General features: G+C 39.1%; 1 protein-coding gene across 3 annotated transcripts in view; it reads right to left on the bottom strand.

Moving 5' to 3' along the window:
- The window catches only part of NHEJ1 (non-homologous end joining factor 1), a 103,643-nt gene that overhangs the window by 65,374 nt on the left and 17,144 nt on the right, over window positions 1-21,125 (bottom strand). For all 3 annotated transcript variants that reach the window (XR_005010285.1, XM_036758191.1, XM_036758192.1), the window contains exons 4-5: window positions 5,057-5,195; window positions 3,238-3,296 (exon numbers count right to left, since the gene is read on the bottom strand). Coding sequence is in view for 2 of the 3 variants with exons in the window: in XM_036758191.1 (XP_036614086.1) it covers window positions 3,238-3,296; window positions 5,057-5,195 (198 nt within the window). In the remaining variant the exon portion in view is untranslated. The remainder of the gene's footprint in view (window positions 1-3,237; window positions 3,297-5,056; window positions 5,196-21,125) is intronic.

Genomic DNA, 21,125 nt, shown 5'->3' with positions numbered 1-21,125 from the left:
AGCTATATATGCCCCAGTAGATACAGAGCTGGGTACTCTAAGATGCCATGGGGGTTCTGCATTGGCCTTAATACTCTCCTTCCCACAGAGCCTTCCAAAATGTTCAAGACTCAGATGAAGCAATGGGATGGGATATAATGCAGAGAGCACTAGATAAGGAGTTAGGACCCAGGGATTTTAAGTCTAAACTTGACACTACGGAACTGTGGGACATTGTCACACAACCAATTAATCTCTCTGGGTCTCAGTTTCACATGGATCAAATGAGGAGAGGCTAGACTAAATGATATATGGCCTCTCTGAACTCTAAGATTCTATGAATTTGAAATATCGGTGCTGAATAAAGAACTTGGAAGGGAAATATCCCCTTCTCCAAGCAGGTCCATGGATTACACTGGCCTTTTCTCTCCATTCCTCCATTCCTTTACCCAACAGGGGGACAGAGAGAAGCGTCATGCTTCAATGGCACAAGTGGGAAAACCAAGGTTCTGAGAGAAGTGACTTCGGAAAAGGTTCCAGACACAGTTCTAACTCTCAATCTCACACCACCCACAGGCCATGCAGCCACACGTTTCACATAAGACCCTATGCCCCAAGCTCTAATTTAACCACCAGAACATCACCTGCATCATTCAACTGAGAGACTCAGATGGGAAGGCAGCTCAGATGACAAGTCTTACCTAGGCAGAGAAACACAGTGGAGGCACCAGCTGCCAGGCAAGACACTGTCACCATATCCCCTCTTCACACCAGAAAACCTTAATGAGTACTTGTGGCCAAAGGAATAGGAAGGTACTTGGCACAGAGGGCCAAAGCAGGCCAAGTTTGACTTTAACAGTCTAGGTGACATTTATACAGTGACTTTAAGTTTACAAAGCATTCTCCTCACAAGAACCCTGCCTATAAGAGGGCTTATAAGTGTGGGACCATGATTCAAATCCAGATCTCCTGGCTCCAGGTCCAGCACTATTTCCATTATAGTATGCTGTCTTCCAATGAAGACTGAGCCGTCTATGGTTCTAGAGAGCAAGAGAAGGAAACCTCTTGTCATCACTTAACCAATAGATAACAACCCCACGGGAGAAAGGCAGGAGATGGGGAGGGCGGGAGAAGCAGGTATCAGAGCAGAACAGAAGGTTCCAAGTCAATCAGAAGGTTTTTATTGAGTTCCTGCCATGTTCCTTGTACCATGCTAGGCATTATGTGATACAGAATATAAACAAAGTGCATGTGGAGAAGAAGTTTATCATTGAGTTAAGGTGATAAGAAATACATGTGACGGTGAATAAGACAATACTTTATATACATGTGTACACACACACACACACATATAAAACAGTGGGGTGTGTGTGTGTGTGTATATATATATATATAAATATATGTATACACACACACACATATCTCAGTGGTATATAGTGTTAAACTGTATAGTCTATGCAGACAATACAAGTTAGAAAAATAAAGGACTATTTGTTACAAGTACTTATTGTATAATACATTTAATAGGTGGAAAAAAGCCAGAAAAGAAGGAATTCAGTAAGTACTGAAAATAGCAGGAATGATTTTTAAAAACTCCATTTTGTAAAGTGTAGATCTATTAATGGAGACCTAGGCAGGAACTCCTGACAGACCCCTATTATCTGTTCTGCCCTCCTATATAAACTCCCTTGTACACAGTATTTAGCCAGTCTGCTGACTAAAATAAGGTGGTTATTGAATGGAAATAAAGGCTTCCTCCACCACTACCTCTTGCATTAATAGGGGTTGAAAGGACGTGGACAACTGGTGCTGTCCTCACTGTCCCAATCCAGACACTGCCCTCAGGTCACAGTATTCAACCCAGCCTCCACTCTCACAATACCATACAGAATAAACCGAAGATTAGCTTCCCAAAGGACTAGAGAAAGCCAATTCCCTGAAAGCTTGATAAGAAACATTCTGCAAACTTTAGATAGTGCACTATCTGAGGCTTATAGGACATCCAGACCCAACCACACACATCTCCTTGTATACTGGGAAGATTAACTAAACTAGTCTGTGACACCCAATACTTATCACATACACTATGCTGCTGCTCTGCTTGTAAATCTAATATTCAATTTCATCAGTGGAGGAATGACACCTGGGCATTTCCCCTCTTGATTAGCCAGAGTCTAGCCCTGAACCACCATGCTAGTTTAGGTTCTTATTATCTGTTACCTGGACTATTCCAACAGCTCATCATAAGTTCAACCACCCATGTGAAGCCTTTTGTGAAACACCTGACATCTACCATACTTGATTTGTATAGTACTTCAAGGGTAGAGTCTGGGGTAAATACTATAGTAGTCCTTGGCTTCCTCCTCAAATTATCATGTATATACATAGTGTATCAACCCCCAGCTCAATGTAAACTCCTTGAGGGTAAGGACTGTTGTTTCGTCTTTGTATTCCCAGTACCCAGCAGAGTGCCCTGCGTAGAGTAAGCACTGAATAAATTCTTCTCAGAATTCACAAAACTGAATGATTAGGCTACACTGGCACTAGCCTAATAAGGATTTCCCACATGCTTGGCATAAACTGTGCAACAAAGGGGTAAAGTACGAAGTTTGAAAGGACCAGATGGATGTTGCCAGAGCTCCTATGAAGACTGTAAACACTTGGCTCCACTTTGGCCCAGTAAAACCATTCAACAAGAGGTCACTGACATATGAATCACCTGGCTTTGAACCTTGACTGAGCCAAAGCCAACTCCAGAGATGGGCAGACGAGAACACTGTAGCCACTGCTCAAGAATCCCAGCTGAGGACATTCCTAGGGCCTATTAGCTCAAATACAAGAACATCTACCATGTAACACCACATAAACAGTATCCTTGTTACAGTGCTAAAGCTAAGGTTTTTAATCACTGTGTGAGAAATAAATGGCTTTTCAATGCTATGTGGTTGACATCTTTGTTGTAGTGCTATAATTTTCTGAACCCCTAAATAAATGGTTTAGGGGGATTCAAATGCTAGTTTACTTGTTACTTTTGATATTAAAAAACTAAAAAACTAAAGAAAATGTTGTCTCTTACCACCTATACCTGTCAAACTAAATCAGTTTCTTTGTGGGTGACTTTTTCAGAAAAAAGCTCTTTGATTCTCACAGGCTTTTAAGCCTAAAAGTACCAGGAAGATCATAGTCCCTAATCAGTGACCAGGGAAGACATAGGAAAAGGAAGCTAACTGAGGAGGAAGGAAATAGCAGAACTACTACCTCTGTCATGACTTGCTCCAGGAAAGCATTCTCATCAAACAGCTCTGTCTTCAATCGATCTATAACCAGGAAACAAGGAAGAAAGCAATGAGCCTAAGGATCCATACCTGTAGAGCAGAGAGCAGAACCAGTCCTGTCTGGGATTATTTGTTCATTCATTCAATCAATAATCTATTAGGAGCTCAATATATAGTAGGAACGAAACCTTCTAGAATACGTAGGGCATGCTATATAGTAATAGCAATATTATAATGACGATCAGTAATGATAATAACGATTTAGCACAATGTCTGGCATATAGTAGGTGCTTAATAAATGTTTACTGATTGATGATACCCCATTGCCCACCTCCATGACTTTCTGCTATCACCTCCCAGTCCTGAAATGCATTCCCTCCTTACCTCTGAGACGTCAGAGAGTCCTTCTCTTCCTTTAAGATACAGTTCAGATACTCTCTTCTGCATGAATGCCTTTATTGATCCCCCAACTACCTCTCTCAAATTGGTTTGTATTTAACTTTTTGTGTATATGTGTGAATGTATGCATATAATATATATGAACTCTATATTTAGGCTATATATATTTTCTATGTACTTATTATCTCCCTCATTAGACTGTAAGCTCACTGTAAGGAGAGATCAGTTCATTTGCTGTATTTATTTCTCAGAATCTAGCACACAATGCCTGACACATAATATCACTTAATAAATATTCATCGATCAATTGACTTCTGCCCTCATGGAACTTACAATCTAGATGGTAGAGGAGACACAAATAGACAACATGCGCTATTACATGAGAAATGCATTAGACATATACAAAACAAAATGCCTTATGTGGTCTAAGGGGAAAAGGTCATTACTAAGAGAGGATCAGGCTTCCTGGAGGAGGAAGATTTTGAACTAGGCTTTAAAGCGTAGGTAGGAACCCAGGTGAAGAAGGTGAAGGAGGAGATTCCAAGCACAAGAAACAGAATGAGCAAAAACATTTGGGGGGAAAGGGGTGGGGAATCAAGAGAGGTACAGAATGTATCTGGAGGCAAGAACACAGTGTGCCTGGAGGGGAAGAGTATGAAGTATGTCTAGAAAGGTAAGGTGGTAACGTTGTACAAGGTCCTGAATGTCAGGCAGAGAAGTTTGGCTTTTACTTCCTAGACAATAGGCAATCATTAAAGATATTTAGCAGAAGAATGAACCAATCCTAACAAAAATTATTCTGGCAGTGGTATAAAGGATGGATTGGAAAGGAGAGAAGTGAAGTAAAAAACTATTTTTAGAAAGTTAGTGCAATAGTCCTGGAAAGTGGTAATGTCGGTCTATATGAATATGGTGGCAGTAGGAAAAGAGAGGAGAGATGGACAAGAGATGTCCTGGAAAAAAAGAACGGATCATTCATTTCTCTGAATGACCCCTAAGAAAGTGTCTGTTGTGGCATCCCCTTTTCTCCTGGGGGAGAGATTTAGAGACTGTAGGCTTCCTGATACCCAAATTTTGTGATATCCTAAGCCAAAGTTGTATGACTACTGGCCCTTTTCCAGAGGCTTTTCATGCAACTGTCCAGGCATGGCTGGACTCAGCTCTTGCCCCTGCCAGCCACTTGGGCCTCAGCCAAGTACTCAGAGCCAAAAAAAGAATTTTCTGGCCTAGAACCAAACTTCCAGTTCCTACTCATTACCCAGGACCCTTCTCTCCCCATGGATAACCCGATGTGGTCAGGCCAGCAGCCCTTCTTAACTTCAAATGGTTCTTCTCTCTTCTTTATTGCAATCCTCACTCATCCTCCTAAAACTATATGTCCACCCCAACTAGTCCCCTCTAACCTCTGCTCAGTACGGCTCCATTCTCCTGGTAGTCTTGGATTTCTGCATCCTTCAGCCGAAGCAAAGAAGCCAGCTCTCTCACCTGGCACTGCAGTACCAGACTCATGCCCATCAGAGGACGTATGAGGTGCTGGGAAACCTTTGAAAAAAGAGACATCTATCATTAAAAACTGTTTATATAACTCCTTCAGGTATTGTAATAATAACCTGAGGAACAGGCTAAAAGAGGAGGAATGCCCTCCAGTAACAAATTCATTCAGTATTTATTAAGTGCCTGCTCTGTGCCAGGAACCAGGAGAGGTTCTTGAGATGTGGAAACGAAAATGAAATAGTCCCTGCCTTCGAAGAGCTTACATTCTAGGGTAAAATAAAAAAACATATAAAAGGGATAGATTCATTAGTACAGGAACTCCCAGAAGAGGAAACTCTTTCTACCAGTGTAGCTTGGCATCCATCACCTCTGCAGTTTATAATCTTAAAGAGCTGCCTAGGGCTGAGGCAGTAAGTGACTTACTCAGGATCATGGCCAGTGTGTGTCTGAGGTCAGGGACATACAAGGACACATCTCTGTTAACACAATGTAAGGACATGGTAATTTTACAGAACGGGGTGCTAGCCACTGAGGGGATCAGGAAGAGCCTACAGTAGGAGGTAATACTTGAGCTAAGCTTTTAAGAAAGCAAGAGAGTAAGAGGCCAAAGTGAGTAAGTACCTCCCAAGCCTGGGAACAAGTGGGACAAAGATGGAGAGAGGAGATAAAACACTGAAACAAGCAACAGAGAATGCATGAAGGGGAGTATAATGGAATAAGCCTAGAAAAGAAGCATGGAGCTGGACTGTGAAGGATTTTAAATGCTCAAGAGAGAAGTTCATATTTTATCCTAGAAGTAATAGGAAGCCACAGGGACTTTTTGAGCTAGGCAGCATATGTTGAGACTCAGATGGTTTAGGAATATACACAGAAATTTACCATCTCATAGGAGAGACAAAACAGGTAAGCAAGAAATCAACATAAATAGAATTACAATTATAACTATAAAAGTTATTGGGGTAACAGTAGGAATTTTTCTATTTCATTAAAGAAAGGGTAGAAGTACTAAGCAAAGGTTTCCTAGAACTGATGGCCATAAGCTGTGATTTAAAGAGAAAGATTTTGTACAGTAAAGAGGAGAAAAGAGATTGAATCAAGAATTTGCAAACAAAGACTCAGATGCAAGAGTGAGAGGAATCACAAGAAAGTCGGCCAGGCTAAAATGGACAATGCTAGCTACGATTCAGTATGAAACAAGAAACATGAAAGGAAAATAGGTTGAGAACTTGGAAGGATATGTTATATCTAGATAGTTATTAGGAACCATGTCAGCTTTGGTAGCAGCTCCAAGATCCTTTGGGATGAACATCAATATCCTAATTTTTTCAATCTGTTCCCATAAAAGCTGCGAAGCCTAAAGATTGGTGGCCAATAGTTAAATCCTATGCTAAAACAACCATCAAGAGGTCAGCAGCCCTTCACAAGTGGGGAAGGAAGATCTCTTAGGCCTAGAGATGTCAAGATATTGTTAGGGCATTTCTCTGATCTTTAGAATTTAATATGAAAATGTCCTAGTAGCAAAATATAATGGTTTCTTTCTCCAGTAGGAATTTCCCATTAGTCAATCAATAGTCTATTATCTTGCTTGGCTCTTGTCCCAGCTACTCCCCTAGAGGGGAGATAGGGAAAACCCAAAATGAGAAAAAGAGGGTTTTAGGGGAAAGTGAAGATGAAAGAAGAGAATCAGAGACTGGGATGTCTTTAAACTGCACTCTCCAAACTGTTCTATGGATAAATTTAAATTAGGATCAAAAACCCATACTCTATAAACCTCAACTATTCCTATGCTTTTCTGCATCTTTAACAAATTTTCCTTATTTTACTATCAAAAGTTTTTTCTAAAAAAGACCAACCTTATAGGAATCCATTCAAATTTATAAGTATAAGAGACAACTTCTGAGTCACATACTTACCAAGATAGAGGACTACATATTTCTCTAATCTCCAAGACCTCTCCAACCACTTCAAAACAGAAATTATGCACCAAAGATAAAACATCAGCTGTCTTCATGGTCTAGGAAACTCAGAATCCAAAAGAAGGTTAGAAAAAATTTAAAAACTTGAACTGACACTCACTGACCCTGAGCTCACTCAGCACCCCTCCCCCATACTACTGGCAGTAAAGCTGCACTCACTAGTAGACCCAAGGACTGGCTTACAACAAAAGACAATTCCACACCTCAGCTTCCTTCACTCCCTGATTCTGGTGCCATGGAATCCCCAGCACCAGGCTGCAGAGGTTTGCTTGGGCCTCTGACAGACAGTGCTATAGCCCTTCAGAGAAAAAGCTTGCTTGGGGAGATGGGGATTGGGGGGAGTGGGCAGGATCCCAACTCCATAGCACTAGTGATACAAAGCTCTAAATTGCTGGTAGTGGGCCAGAGAACTGAGGAATACAGGAGAGGGACAGGACACCAGGACAGGACACTGGGTCCATGTATGTAGGAGGTGGAGGAATGCAGCACTTGTTGCAATAATTCAGCTAGCAGCTGTTGTGGGGTGAAAGACCAACACAAGCCCAACAACAAGAACGCTGCCGGCACAGGTTCTTTGATCTGTTTTACTAAGGAAAGTAACACTAAGTGGTTAACAATCTTACTTTAATCCAACATATACATATATCATTCACTTAGTTCAGGCCAGCACCCTGAACTTCAGAGCAAATACAAACAAATTACAAAGATACATTATAAACAGACCAAATACAATTCATAGTTACCAAGAACTCATCAACATCTGGGTTCACAAACTGGAGGGCTCTTAACTACAGCTGCCCAGAGTCTCCACATCAACATTCCTCCAAGAGTGAGAGCCCCAAGCAAACAGCTCTGTTTTCTCTTTTTATACAGTCTTTGGACATCATCAAACGTCATCTGAGCCACCATAACTCAGGCGCCTACTATTGGCTCTGGTCTTAGCAACTCCCCTTAGGACCCTGAGGGCTTCACACCCACATAGGCTTAGCACCTAGTAATTAGGGGTTTGGGCCTGGGGCTTTGCACCTAGTAGTAAAAGGGTGTGGGCATGGGGTTTAGCACCTAGTAAGACTCAATCAAAGAGACTTAATTAATTTATCTTTCTAAAACAGTAAGAAAGTCCCACCTTAGTTACCAATGCAGCACTCCATTAAGCTTTAAGCAAAGAGTCCACCATCCAGTTGGGGCCAGTTCTGTCCCACAAAAGTCACTTGGGGCAGAGATTTAAGCTAGTGAAGAATGAATTGCCTAGTTTGGGAGAAGCCTGACATGTTCTGAGATCCAGCTCCCAAGGAAACTACCATTAGAAGGAACAGTTAGAAAGTGAACAATAGGGGAAAATCAAAGAGAAAAAAAGTCCTGAAATTACTAAAGATCTCAGGAAGAAGAAAACTCAAAGACTTTGAATGTAAACAGATAAAGCAACAGGGAAAGTGTTAACAACAGAAGAAAATGTGGCCTCCAGAACAAGTAAACAAGTTCAGCCATCTATGAATAAATACTGTTTAAAAAAAAAAAAGGAAAATGATCCAACACTTGATGATACAAAGGACCTTGTGGACTATGCAAAGAACATGGAACCAAAAATATTGTTCCTGAGTGGTTTGAAAGAGAAATTAGAATTATGAGAGCAGAATTTATGGCCTATATAGCAAAAATAATGTGCAGAATACAAAATCTGGAAACTGTGACAGCAACAAAAGAGAACTATATATTGGGAATGCAAATACACAGAAGTAAAGGACAAGCTTAACAAAGAGAAGCAAAAAACAATAATGTTAAAAGAAAATATGTTCACTATCCAAGCAAAGCATACTATGTCAGAGACAGGATGTGCAGAAACAATATGAGGATTAAAGGTCTCCCAGAACAACATGACAGCACAAAAAAAACCCTTAACATCATAATGCAGGAAATAATATAGAACTTATGAACCTAGAAAATTAAAGAATTCATAGGTCACCCCCTAGGGGCAAAAAAACCCCAAGGCTGCAAACTCCAAGGTACATAATGGTTAAATTTAACAATTCAATTGAGAATCAACAAGTCTACAAGCCATCAGGAAAAAGACCTTCAAACACAAAGGAAAGGAAATTTGAATAAGTCAAGACTATTCTGTACCCACCAAAAATGTAGGAGGTAATGGAATAATGTGTTCTGGAGAGCAATTGAGCTAAGGATACAGCACAAGGTGATTTACAGAAATGAAAAAGATAGACGTTCAATAATGAAGAGACATTTGAAACATTTTTTGAAAGAAAACCAGAACTGAAGAGATAATTTGCTTCTCAAATACCCTCAAACAAGAGAAATGCAGGTGGAGTGAATAAATACAGCAACAGCAATGGAGTGACAGAAGAGAGAGCAGTAAAAGACTTCTTTCTAAATGTACACAAGGAGACAGGTGTGAATGCAGAAGTCTGGTGGAAGTAATAGGGAAGAGGTGGGACAGGAGCTTTATGGACAGAACTGAGTGCCTTGCCTACAGGAGAATAAATGTTTTGGGTTTTTTTGTTTTTTGTGGGACAACATTACAACATGAGAGAGTACATGAAAGGGGTGTACCTCAGAAGGGGGGAGTAGAACTCTTGGGGGCAACTGGTACCTGGGGGAATAAGAGAGCATGATTTTAAGGTAAATGGGGGGGAAAGGTAACCAACAAGGTAGGGCATAGATCAGCCACGGTCTGCATAGTCAGGGACGTGGTAGAGGAGGGGCCTTTCTGACTTCTGCAATAACTGGCACTGTTTGGGGAGTGAGGCACAATGGGAAAGAAGAAGCCAATGTACAACCTCTACAAGGCACTGGCAGAAAGCATGTTGAAAACAGAACCTAGAATGGATACCCTGAAAGTTTTGATTTCATGAGGAATACAGAGAAAAGAAGACCAGATAAATACAGGTGTCATTAGTCATTAGAGGAAGAAGGTCTACAGCAGGGATGGGGAACCTGCAGCCTCAAGGCCACATGTGGCCCTCTAAGCTATCCAAGAGTGGCCCTTTGACTGAATCCAAACTTCAGAGAACAAATCGCCTTAATAAATGGATTTGTTCTGTAAAACTTGGGCTCAGTCAAAAGGCCACACTTGAGGAACTAGGTCACATGTGGCCTCAAGGCCACAGATTCCCCACCTCTGGTCTAGAGTAAACAGAAAAAGAGGATCAATAATGAAGAGAGTGAAAGAAATCTTTTTTGGAAAGGGGTACAAAAAATTAAAGTTAAAAAACTAATGAACAGGACTAGCTGAAAGGAAGGAGAGGAAGAGGTAATCTACTTGACCAAGAAGAAAAAAAGGGGGAGAAGGATAATTATGTAACATCAGAGAAAAAAGAAATAATAAAAGCAGGAAAGACGAAAAGAAATAATAAGCAAAACCCCAAGGGAAAAGGACAGCAAAGGGAAGGAAGGGTTTGAGGTAAGGGGAAGAGAGCCAGTGGGAACAGAACTTTTAAAAGGATTAAGGTAAAGGACCTGGAGAACACAGCAGAAATACTGTGTTTATAACAGAAGAGGGGAAGAAATGCTAATTTGGAAAAAAAAAAAAAGACAGTATTAGAGACAAATGGAGGAAAATATAAAACTAACTCATAACTTTAAACGTGAATGAATTAAACAAGCTGATAAAACAAATATGTGACAAATTGGATAAGAAAACAAAATCTTATGATCTGTTGCTTATAAGAAACACATTTAAAAGACAAAGACACATACAAAATAAAAGTGAAGGGATGGAAAAATATTTGCTCTGCATCGAATGAATCCAAAAAAGCAGGAGTTACAATCATGCTATTTGACAAAGCAAAAATAAACATTCAAAAAATGAACAGGGATAAACAAAGAAACTATATCATGCTGAAAGGAACCATAGACAACCAAACCATAGACAACCAATCAATATCAGTAATAAACTTATATGATCCAAATGCTTTAGCATCCAAATTCATAGAGGAAACATTATCTCAGCTATAAGAGATAGGCATTAACACCATAGTGACAGGAAACTTCAATATCCCTCTCTCAGTTTTGGATAAATCTAACAGAAAAATAAACAAAAGAGAAAATATGGCAATGAACAGATTGGGGGGAAAACTAGAGTTAAAATACATAGTGTTTAAAAAGGATAGCAAAAAAAATATACTTATTTCTCAGCTACACATGGAACCTTTACCCAAAAAAATGACCATTTACCAGGACTCAGAAACACTGTAAATAAATATAAAAAGGAAGAACTTATTAAAGTATGCTTTACTGATCATAACACACTAAAAAAGTTACTTTTTCAGGGACCACAAACAAAAGATACAGACCCAAATAAAGAATTAACAATGAAATCCAAAATAATAAGTGGGTTCAATATCAAATTACAAGAAAAATTAATAACTATTTAAAAGAAAATAATAATGAATAAAACATTAAAACTTCTGGGATACAGCTAGAGTAGTTGACAGGGGAAAAATAATATCCTTACAAAAATATATTAACAAAACAGAAAAAGAGAGGATTAATGAACTGAATATGCATTACAAAATTAGAATGCTAATAAATAAACAAACCCAAGATAAGCACAAAAGAGGAAACATTAAAATTTAGAGGGAAAATAAATTGGAAACAAAAATATCCATAGAAACTATAAATAAAATGAAAAGTTGGTTCTTTGAAAAGACTAGTAAAATTTATAAACCCTTAGCTAATCTGATTAAAGAAGAGAGCAGAAAATCAAATCAATAAAATGGCAAATGAACAAGGTGAAGTTATAGTAAAACCAGAAGTAAAAGAAAGAATAATCAGAACATATTACACACAATTACATGTTCACAAAACTCAGAACACGAAAGAAATAAAGGAATACTTTCAAAAACGTGAAATACTCAAATGATCAGGAGATCAGAGAAAATCTTAAATAACCCAATCTCAGAAAAGGAAACAGATCTAGCTGTAAAGGAACTACCAAAGGGAAAAAAATCTTGTTACTGATGGATTCACAGCAGCATCCTTTCAAACTTTTAAAGGACAGTTAGTATCCATACTTTGCAAATTATTCTCAAAAACTGTGACAGAAAGAACTCTACCAGAATCCTTTATGAGACAAATAAAGTACTAATACCTAAACCAGGGAAAGATAAAACACAGAAAGAAAACCATAGGCCAACATCATTAATGAACACTGACTCAAAAATTTTAAACAAAATCCTGTCAAACAGATTACAGTGATTTAAAGAAATGATTCATTATGACCAAGTAAGATTTATGCCAGGGATGTATGTGGACGGTTCAACATTAGGAAAACAAAATTAACATAATTAATCACATTAAAAATAAAACATCCCAAACCATGTGATCATCTCAATAGACGCAGAAAAAGCCTTTGACTAAGTACAACATTCTGTTATGCTTAAAAACTCCCCAAACTACAGGCACAGAAATACAAATTAAAACAACCTTGAGATATCATTTTGTACCTACCAGATTGGCTAAAATGACTGAAGGGAAAAGTGACAAATGTTGGCGAGTATGGGGAAAAATTGGAACACTAATTCATTGTTGATGGAATTGTGAACTGATCCAATCATTTTAGAGTGTAATCTGGAATATGGCCAAAGAGTTATTAAAGTGACCTTTTGACCCTTTGACCCAGCAATGCCACTACTAGGTCTATTTCCAAAGATGATTAGGGAAAAAGGAAAAGAATCTATATGTTCTAAAATATTATAGCAGCTCTCTTTGTGGTGGCAAGGAACTGGGATATTGGAATACATTAAACTCAAAAGGAAAATAGGAAGGAACAGAACCAAGATAGGGAAAATGGAGGTTGAAGAAGGAGGGCAGGATAGGTAAGGGAAGACTCATAAGAAAAACAAACTAAATGTTATAGGTGAAGTGGGGATTAAAAGGAAAGCAAAAAACAGCAAAGCCCTGAGATCAGGGGCCAGGTGAGGGGACAAGAAGACCTGCAACACTGGGGAAACAGGCAGTTACATTTATGGCAGATTTCCTATCTTTTACTACCTTTTTATTTGTAAGGTGGTAGGAAGTGGGAAGAAAGAGAAGAAAAAGTACGGGAGGACAGGATGAAGAGAAATACACATTTAACAATCATAACCATAAAGGTTAATGGAATAAACTCATGATAGAATGGAACACGACAGCAGAAGAGATGTGAAAACTGACTGACAATATGTTGTTTACAAGAAACACTTAAACAAGAAGAATCACATAAAGTTAAAATGAGGGGCCTGAGCCAAATCTATTATACTTCAGCTAAACTCAGAAAAAGTATAAACAATTCATATTAAGGCTACATGTAAATATAGACAGCAAAAAGAGATAACCAGGAAAATTAGATAATGCTGAAAAGCACCACAGACAGTGAATATCAATTCTTAATATATACTTCTAATAGGATAACATCTAAACACTTAAAGGAAGATTTAATCACTTGTAGGGAGAAATCGTAATAAAATTATAATAGGAGACCTTAGCTTAACTTTCAGAGCTAAACAAATCTAACAAAAGATAGACAAGAAAGAAGTTAAGGACCAGAAGAAAATGTTGGAAAAATTAGAGATTATTAAAAAAAAAAAAGAAAAAGAAAAATTAGAGATGGAGACCTAGAAATTACTGAAAGGAAATAGAAAAGAATGTACATACTCTCAGCTGTATATGGCACTTTTACAAAATAAAAACCTCTCAAAAAATGTAGAAAAGCAGAAACACTAAACATCATTTCCTGATCACAATGTAATAAAAAAAATTATATTCAATAAAGTTTCATAAAGAGAAATAAAAGATAATGGGAGACTAACAAAATTCTAAAGAACTAGCAGGTCTAAGTAAAAATTATAGAAATTAAAAAAAACTTCATCAAAGAAAATAACAATTATAAGGCAATGTATCAAAACTTTGAGGATGCAGCTAAAATAGTTCTGAGGGGAAATTTTAAATCTGTAAATGCTTTCATTAACAAAAGAGAGAAAGAACAAATTATTCAATCAGGCATGTAACTAAAGTTTTTCCCCCCTCATTTATGCAATTCTGTTTACTTCCTATTGTACCATTCACAATCCCAAGCTATCTCAATGGCCAGATTTTGTTCAGTAGATTGTGCAGTATTGATACAAGACTATCTTTTATTGAGGAAGATTGAGGAAGAAAAAAATGTAAGAATCATTGGACTACTTGAAATCCATGACCAAAAAAAGAGCCTAGACATCATATTCCAAGAAATCATAAAAGTACGGCAGGTAGGTGGTGCAGTGGAGCACAGGCCCTGGAGTCAGGAGGACCTGAGTTCAAATCTACCTCAGACACTTGCCAGCTGTGTGACCCTGGGCAAGTCACTTAACTCCAACGGCCTCAAAAGAAAGAAAAAGAAAGAAAGAAAAAGAAAACTACCCACAGCTCTTGGAACCAGAGGACAAAGTAAAAAAAGAAATATTCCACCAGTCACTTCCTAAAACCCCAAAACAAAAACTTCCAGGATTATCACACTCAAAAATCTTTTCAAATAAAAGAAAAAAATACTTTAAGCAGCCACAAACAAAGAACTCTGATAGTGAGCAGAATGAGATTAAGATATCATTCACTTTTTGCCATATGCATCCAATATTCAGAGATGGAGAGGCATTACCAAATCGGCATACAGAAAGTCCTAGTTCTTCAGTTTTTGCACCTGAAAGACATGTTTGAATTAATCTTTGCTTGGCTGGAGAGGAGAAGGAAGGACGGAAAAGGAGAAAAAGGTGATGTTTTCTATATCTCCACTAAAATGGTTATCTAAGGCTACACAACTAGAGTGAAAGTTCTAGTAAGCCTTGCCAAACTGGAAAGTCTTCAAGTGTGGTACCAATTCTATACCAGGTCTTTCATAACTGGACCACCTGGGAAAGAGGTTCCTTACCAGGTTAGCTGTAGATGATAAATCTTTAAGCAACAGGAACTCTCAAAAATCATCTAAGTCACAAAGTGGTTACAATTTGTATTGGTAGAGGGAAACACCACACTGATGAAACCCTGTACTGAATTAAGTAAATTTTCTGTAATTTGTCATGGCATTTCTTGGCTCAAGTTGAGATGGATACCCAAGGATATCTGAGGTGTGGTCATACTTGTCCTGTCATGTCTAATGCCACTGAGAAAAGAAGTGTGAAGACGGAGGCAGAATACCAGGGGTGGGAAAACTGCAGCCTCAAGGCCACATGTGGCCCTCTAGGTCCTTGGGGGCAGCCTTTTGACCAGGTCCAAATTTTATAGAACAAAGCCTTTTATTAAGGGGATCTGTTCTGTCAAATTTGGATTCAGGCAAAGGGCTGCACTTGAGGACCTAGAGGGCCACATTTTGACCAAAGATTCCCCACCCCTGGTAGGGAGAACAAGCCAATTACAAATGAAAGACCATATGGTGAGCTATTAGCTGCTTGCCTGAAGCTTCCTCCCAAAGACTTGGCCTTCCCCTGGAGGTATGCCTCTTTCAGTGTTCTGCCTCTCTGTCTTTGACCTCTGACAAAGAAGGTTTAGAAGCACATGGGAAGTGAAACACAGCAGAGTACAGAAGATGCCCAGAAAATGGAATTAAGGAAAAGGTGAGTCGCTAAGTGTTCCCCGCTCTTTCTAGTCCTCTCAAGTTCCCTTTCTAGTCATTTTGTCTACAACAGTAAATGTTTGTTGAGCTGAACTGAACTGAATTTGGCAAGTGTGAAAAAAGCTTGATTCTGCCGGATCAAGCTGCTGGCACTGTTGATGGGCTCTTTCCCACTGCTCTTGTCCTTCTGACTCACCCTTTACGCAGTTCTGAAGTGGAAGAAGTCTCTTACAGTAGTTTCACATTGGATTTCTTGATCATTATCCGGTCTGGTGCAAATTTCAGGGTTTCGCTGGAGTAGCTATGTGGAAGCTGGGCAGTCTGCCTTCATTCAGGCAGCCGTCTTGGCAGAAGTCTACTGAATTTGTATTTTAAGGATTCTATTCAGCTGTAATATTTTATCAGGAATTCTTGGAAGTCCTCAACTTCATTAAAAGTCCATTCCCTACCCCGACACCTCCTCCCCCACTCCAAACAGTGACTTCTTTCACTTCAGAAATACATTAGAGGTCAGTCAGAAGGACAAGGGAACTAGGAAAGAACCTGCCAACAACATTAGCCCCATCAACAGGGAAGCCTCCCAGCAGGACCAGAGATGGCCAGGGTCACTTGTAGCCTGCAAAGCTCTGTGTCTAGAGCCAGTAAGAGCAAAGGACCTCTCTGGGAAAGCCCAAGAGTGGTCAGAAAGCCCCGGCATAGGATTATTGGAAGTACTGGAGAGTGGCTGCAGTAGAAAATGACCAGAATAGCATTTCAGGAGACCAGAGTAGCACAGCAGCACTCAGCCCAGGATAGCCAAGGTCCAGAATCATCTTGAGAGAAAGCCCTAAAGACCAGCTTCTAAACCTCAAAGATCCAGGAAGGTCTAACCTCCAGAGACTGATGTCAGAGGAACCCAGTGACCCATGGCAAAACTAATCAGGGCCAACCATTCCACCCCAAAAGGACAACTCTAGCCAAAATCACAGTAGGTAGAGGAGCTTGGTCCTGGCACAAAGCCCCAATTCAGGAACTATATGTCGTTAGAGATGAATAAATCAAAGAACACATCAAACAGTATCAAAAAGTATAGTTTATCTAGAGATTCCCAAAAAGAAAGAATTTTTAAAACTCTGTAACAACTCCAAGTAGAACAAACAGGAAAAAAAAAAAATTTTCCACAAAGACTACGTCTAGCACTAGAAGAAATGAAACAAGAAATTAAAAAATGAAATAAGATCTCTGGAGAAAAGAATAGGAAGGAAGACAAAGAGTTTAGAAAAGAGAGTGATGCACTTTACCCAAGAAATGGACTCTTTGAAAGCTAAAACAATCCAAATAGAAATCAATGATTCCATGAGGTAGCAAGATATTTAGAACAAAATCAAAAGATTGGAAAAATACAAGAAAATTTAAGTTATCTGATATCAAAAACAACTGAACTCAAAATACACTAAGTAGAGAGAATTTAAGAATCACTGGAGGACTTCTGGATCATGTGATCAACAAACTGGAGGACTAGACACTTTCTCTGATCTTCACAACCTCTCAAACCCCTCCAAAACAGAAATTATGAGTCAAAGATAAAGCACCTTGAGCTGTCTCTATGGTCTAGAACCCCCAGAATCCAAAAAAAAGTTAAAAACAAAAAACCAAAAACAAACCTGAACTGATGCCTATCCTTAACTCACCCAGCATCCATCCTCTCCCTCACCACCTACCACATTACTGATATCAAGGCTATACCTGTTGACCCAAGGATACAGCATATGGGCTTGCAACCAAACCCAACCCCACAATACTAGCAGGTGACACAGGGGATACAGTACTAGGCCTGGAGTTAGGAAGACCTCAGTTCAAATCCAGCTTCAGACTGAGGTTGAGGAGTCAGAATGTTTGTGAGAGAGGACCCACAGCTAGCAAATGTCTGAGGCTAGATCTCAAGCCCGGCACTCAAATCCAGTCTCGGACACTTGCTAGCTGCGAGATCCTGGGCAAGTCACTTAAATCTCTCTCTTCCTCAGTTTCCTCAATCTTAAAATGGGAATATTAACTACACCTACCTCCCAGTTTTGTTATAAGGATCAAATAAGACAATATTTGTAAAAAGTACTTAGTGCAGTGCCTGGCACATAGTAGGTACTACATGGATGATTATTCCCTTCCTTACCCCACCCGCCTCACATCCCCCAGAAGGAAAGAAGAATGGGATGGCACATGATGTTTCTGACAAAGGAGTACATGAGAAGAGGATACAAACACATAGGAAGGGCTGGAGGGGTAGGCATTAGATGAACCTCATTTTGACCTAAACTGGACAAAGAAGGGTTGAGCACACACACATAAAGTTTGGTGTAAAAATACATCAAACTCAACAGGAGGAAACAAGCAGTGATGGGGGGAGGGGAGGCAGAAGAAGGATAATACTGGGAAGGGAATAGTCACAAGGAAAACAACCTTCCTGATCCTAAACTGGGAACTGGAAGGGAGGATCTTTCTGAGAAACCTGAGGGGTATGAACTAACTCAGAGTGAAGTGAATAAAACCAGAATGATTTATATAAGGACAGCCACACTGTAAAAACAAAACCAAACAAAAACACCTTTATAAGACTTAAGAACAAAATAAAGAAACTGGATGTCTAGATGAAAAAGAAAGACAAGAACTCTATCAATGGAATGGCCCACTGTGTCTCCAGAGGACCCATGAGAAAGCATTTACTCACCTCCTGACAGAAATGATGAATACAAGGTACAGAAAGAGACAAACTTTTAAATTTTTATTTTTTTTTCAATTAACAAAAACATTTCTTTTCCCCTCCCCCTCCAAAAAAACACTGTAACACATACATACAGAAAAAGCAAAATTAATTACATCATTTGGCCACAGCCAAAAATGTATGTCTCCATTGGTACCCTAGGTCCATCACCTCTCTGTCAGGAGGTAAATACTGTGTCATATCAGGCAACATGTGGAATTGTGGCTGGACACTATGTTGACTGGAATTCTTAAGTCTTTAAAGTTGTTTGTTTCTATAATGTTGTCACTGTATAATACCTAGTTCTGCATATTTTCCCTCTGCATTAGTTCACATGAATCTTTCCAGGATATCCACAGTTTAGAAATTTTAGAACTTTAGATTTAGAATAGAAACTTAGAAATTTGACTCTATTTATTATAATGACTATTTTTTCTTTCTCTCTTTTTTTAATTAGGAGGAGAGTTGGGAGTAACAGTAATTGGTTATAGTAATACCAAACTAGTTATAGTAGTATCAAGTAGAGAGTAATAGTAGAGTCAAGCAACAAGAATCCATACAAAAACATATGTCTCAGATGTTGGAGCAAGAGACTATGGGAAAATAAATGCTTTAATGATGTAGCATGCTATGCACCTCCTAGGAAAAAGAATTTGATTGTCAAGGTGCAGAGGCATGCTTTTTTTTGTTACTGTTTAGTTGTTTCAGTTGTGTCTGACACTTCAAGACCCCATTTGAGGTTTTCTTGGCAAAGACACTGGAGTGGTTTGCCTTTTCCTTCTCCAGCTCATTTTACAGATGAGGAAACTGAGGCAAACAGGGTTAAGTGACTTGTCCAGGGTCACACAGCTAGTAAGTGTGTAAGGCCAGATTTGAACTCAGGAAGATGAATCTTCCTTACTCCAGGCCCTGCACTCTATCCACTTGTGCCACCTAGTGACCCCTAAGCATTTTTAGACTTAGTCAAAGTATAAAGTTGTTTGCTTGGCTATGTCTATCAACATGTCATAAGGGTTTTGTTTTCTTTTCAATGGACAGGAGGACTTGGGAAGAGAGGCTCACAATAGTATTGCCGCCCTCCAAAAAAAAGGTCATAAGGTCATTTAAGCATTTCTTAAAGTGCACAGAAAGAAACACAAATGAGCCGGACAACTTTGAAAGTATAATACTAAATTTCCTCAACTTATTGCATACTTAAAAAAGAAAAGTAAGCTATACATCAGTGATGTCAAGCTCAAATAGAAATGGATCCCTGTGGACAACGTCATGATTTAGAAAACCACAAATTAACATTATCTGCCATATTGCATTTTTATTTATTTTGTTGCCCATTGCCCAATTACATTTTAATGAAATTTGGGCCCCACTGGAGAGTTCTGTGGGCAGCTATGAGTCTGATGCCTCCATTGTAACAGAGATCTGTACTTTCATGCATAATGCTCATCATCTGCTCTACCTCATATATAAAAATGCTAACTTGTTAAGATCAAACTAATTTTTTTTAAAAATTGAAAAGAGAAGCTAATATTTTATCAGAGAGGCAAAAGGGACTTGCTAGAGTTTACTGGATAAAGGAATGGGGTGGTCAGACCTGCACTTAAGGAAAATCCCTTTCGCAGCAACATAGAGATGTGAGTCAGGAAGACCAAGGAGGAAACTACTGCAATATGTAAAACAGGAAATGAGAACCTGAACTAGGACAGCAGCTGTGTGACAGACACGAGACACTGTCGGGACAGAAACGACAAGATGCAGCAACTGAACGGATATGCGGGGGAAAGGAGAGGGAGAGGCCAAGGATGACACCGAAGCCGCAGACCCAGGCAATGTGAAGGGCAAGAACGGCCTCAACAGAAAGACACAAGTTCAAAAGAGGGGATGGTTTGAGAGAAAAAAATGTTCTCCAAGGGCTCGGCTGGGTCACACAAGGTTTCCTGCAGAACATTTAAATGAACAAATAATTTTCTATTGATGGTGAGTTCTCCAAAAGCTCCTTTTAGCAAATGTTAATTGCATGACACTACATAGTCTCTTTAGATAAAATACAAAGTTATCTGCGGAGAAAAAAACAAAGAGAATGAAAAAGAATGAAAAATGTATGATATCTAGACTATGGCACAGTAATAGCTAACATCTGTAGAGCACGCTAAGGCTTGCAAAGCACTTTACATATATTATAGCACTTTATATATATTATACCTCATTTGAGGCTCACAACTAGCCTGTGAGGTAAATGCTAAAATGTTGTGGATGAGGAAACTGAGACAGAAAAGCTAAATGACTTGCCCAGGGTCACACAGTAAGTGTCTGAAGTAGAATTTGAACTCAGATCTTCTTGGCTTCAATTCCAGCACTCCATCCAATGAGCCACCTAGCCGCCTCATGAAGCAATTTGATGGACAGCCTGGACCGTTTCATTCAATTCAAACAAACATTTTATTAAGAGTTTACCAGAAGCAGGGCAATACCTATATCTTGGACAAATGACAGATGGATGAGTTGAGCCAGAAATTAAGCAGAAGAATTTATGCTAAATGACACTTGGAAAATTGTGTGGTGCTTTTAATAACCTCAAATTGTTCCCTATTGCAAGAGTCCATCTTTTAAACACCAACATTCTCCCAAGGGGTTGCAAATTATACAACACAACAATCACGTAAGAAATAAAATTATAAACACCACCAAGG

Source organism: Trichosurus vulpecula, chromosome 4 (genome assembly GCF_011100635.1).
Source record: "Trichosurus vulpecula isolate mTriVul1 chromosome 4, mTriVul1.pri, whole genome shotgun sequence".
In the NCBI taxonomy this organism is placed as follows: domain Eukaryota; kingdom Metazoa; phylum Chordata; class Mammalia; order Diprotodontia; family Phalangeridae; genus Trichosurus; species Trichosurus vulpecula.
This window is presented reverse-complemented; position numbering and strand designations above follow the sequence as displayed.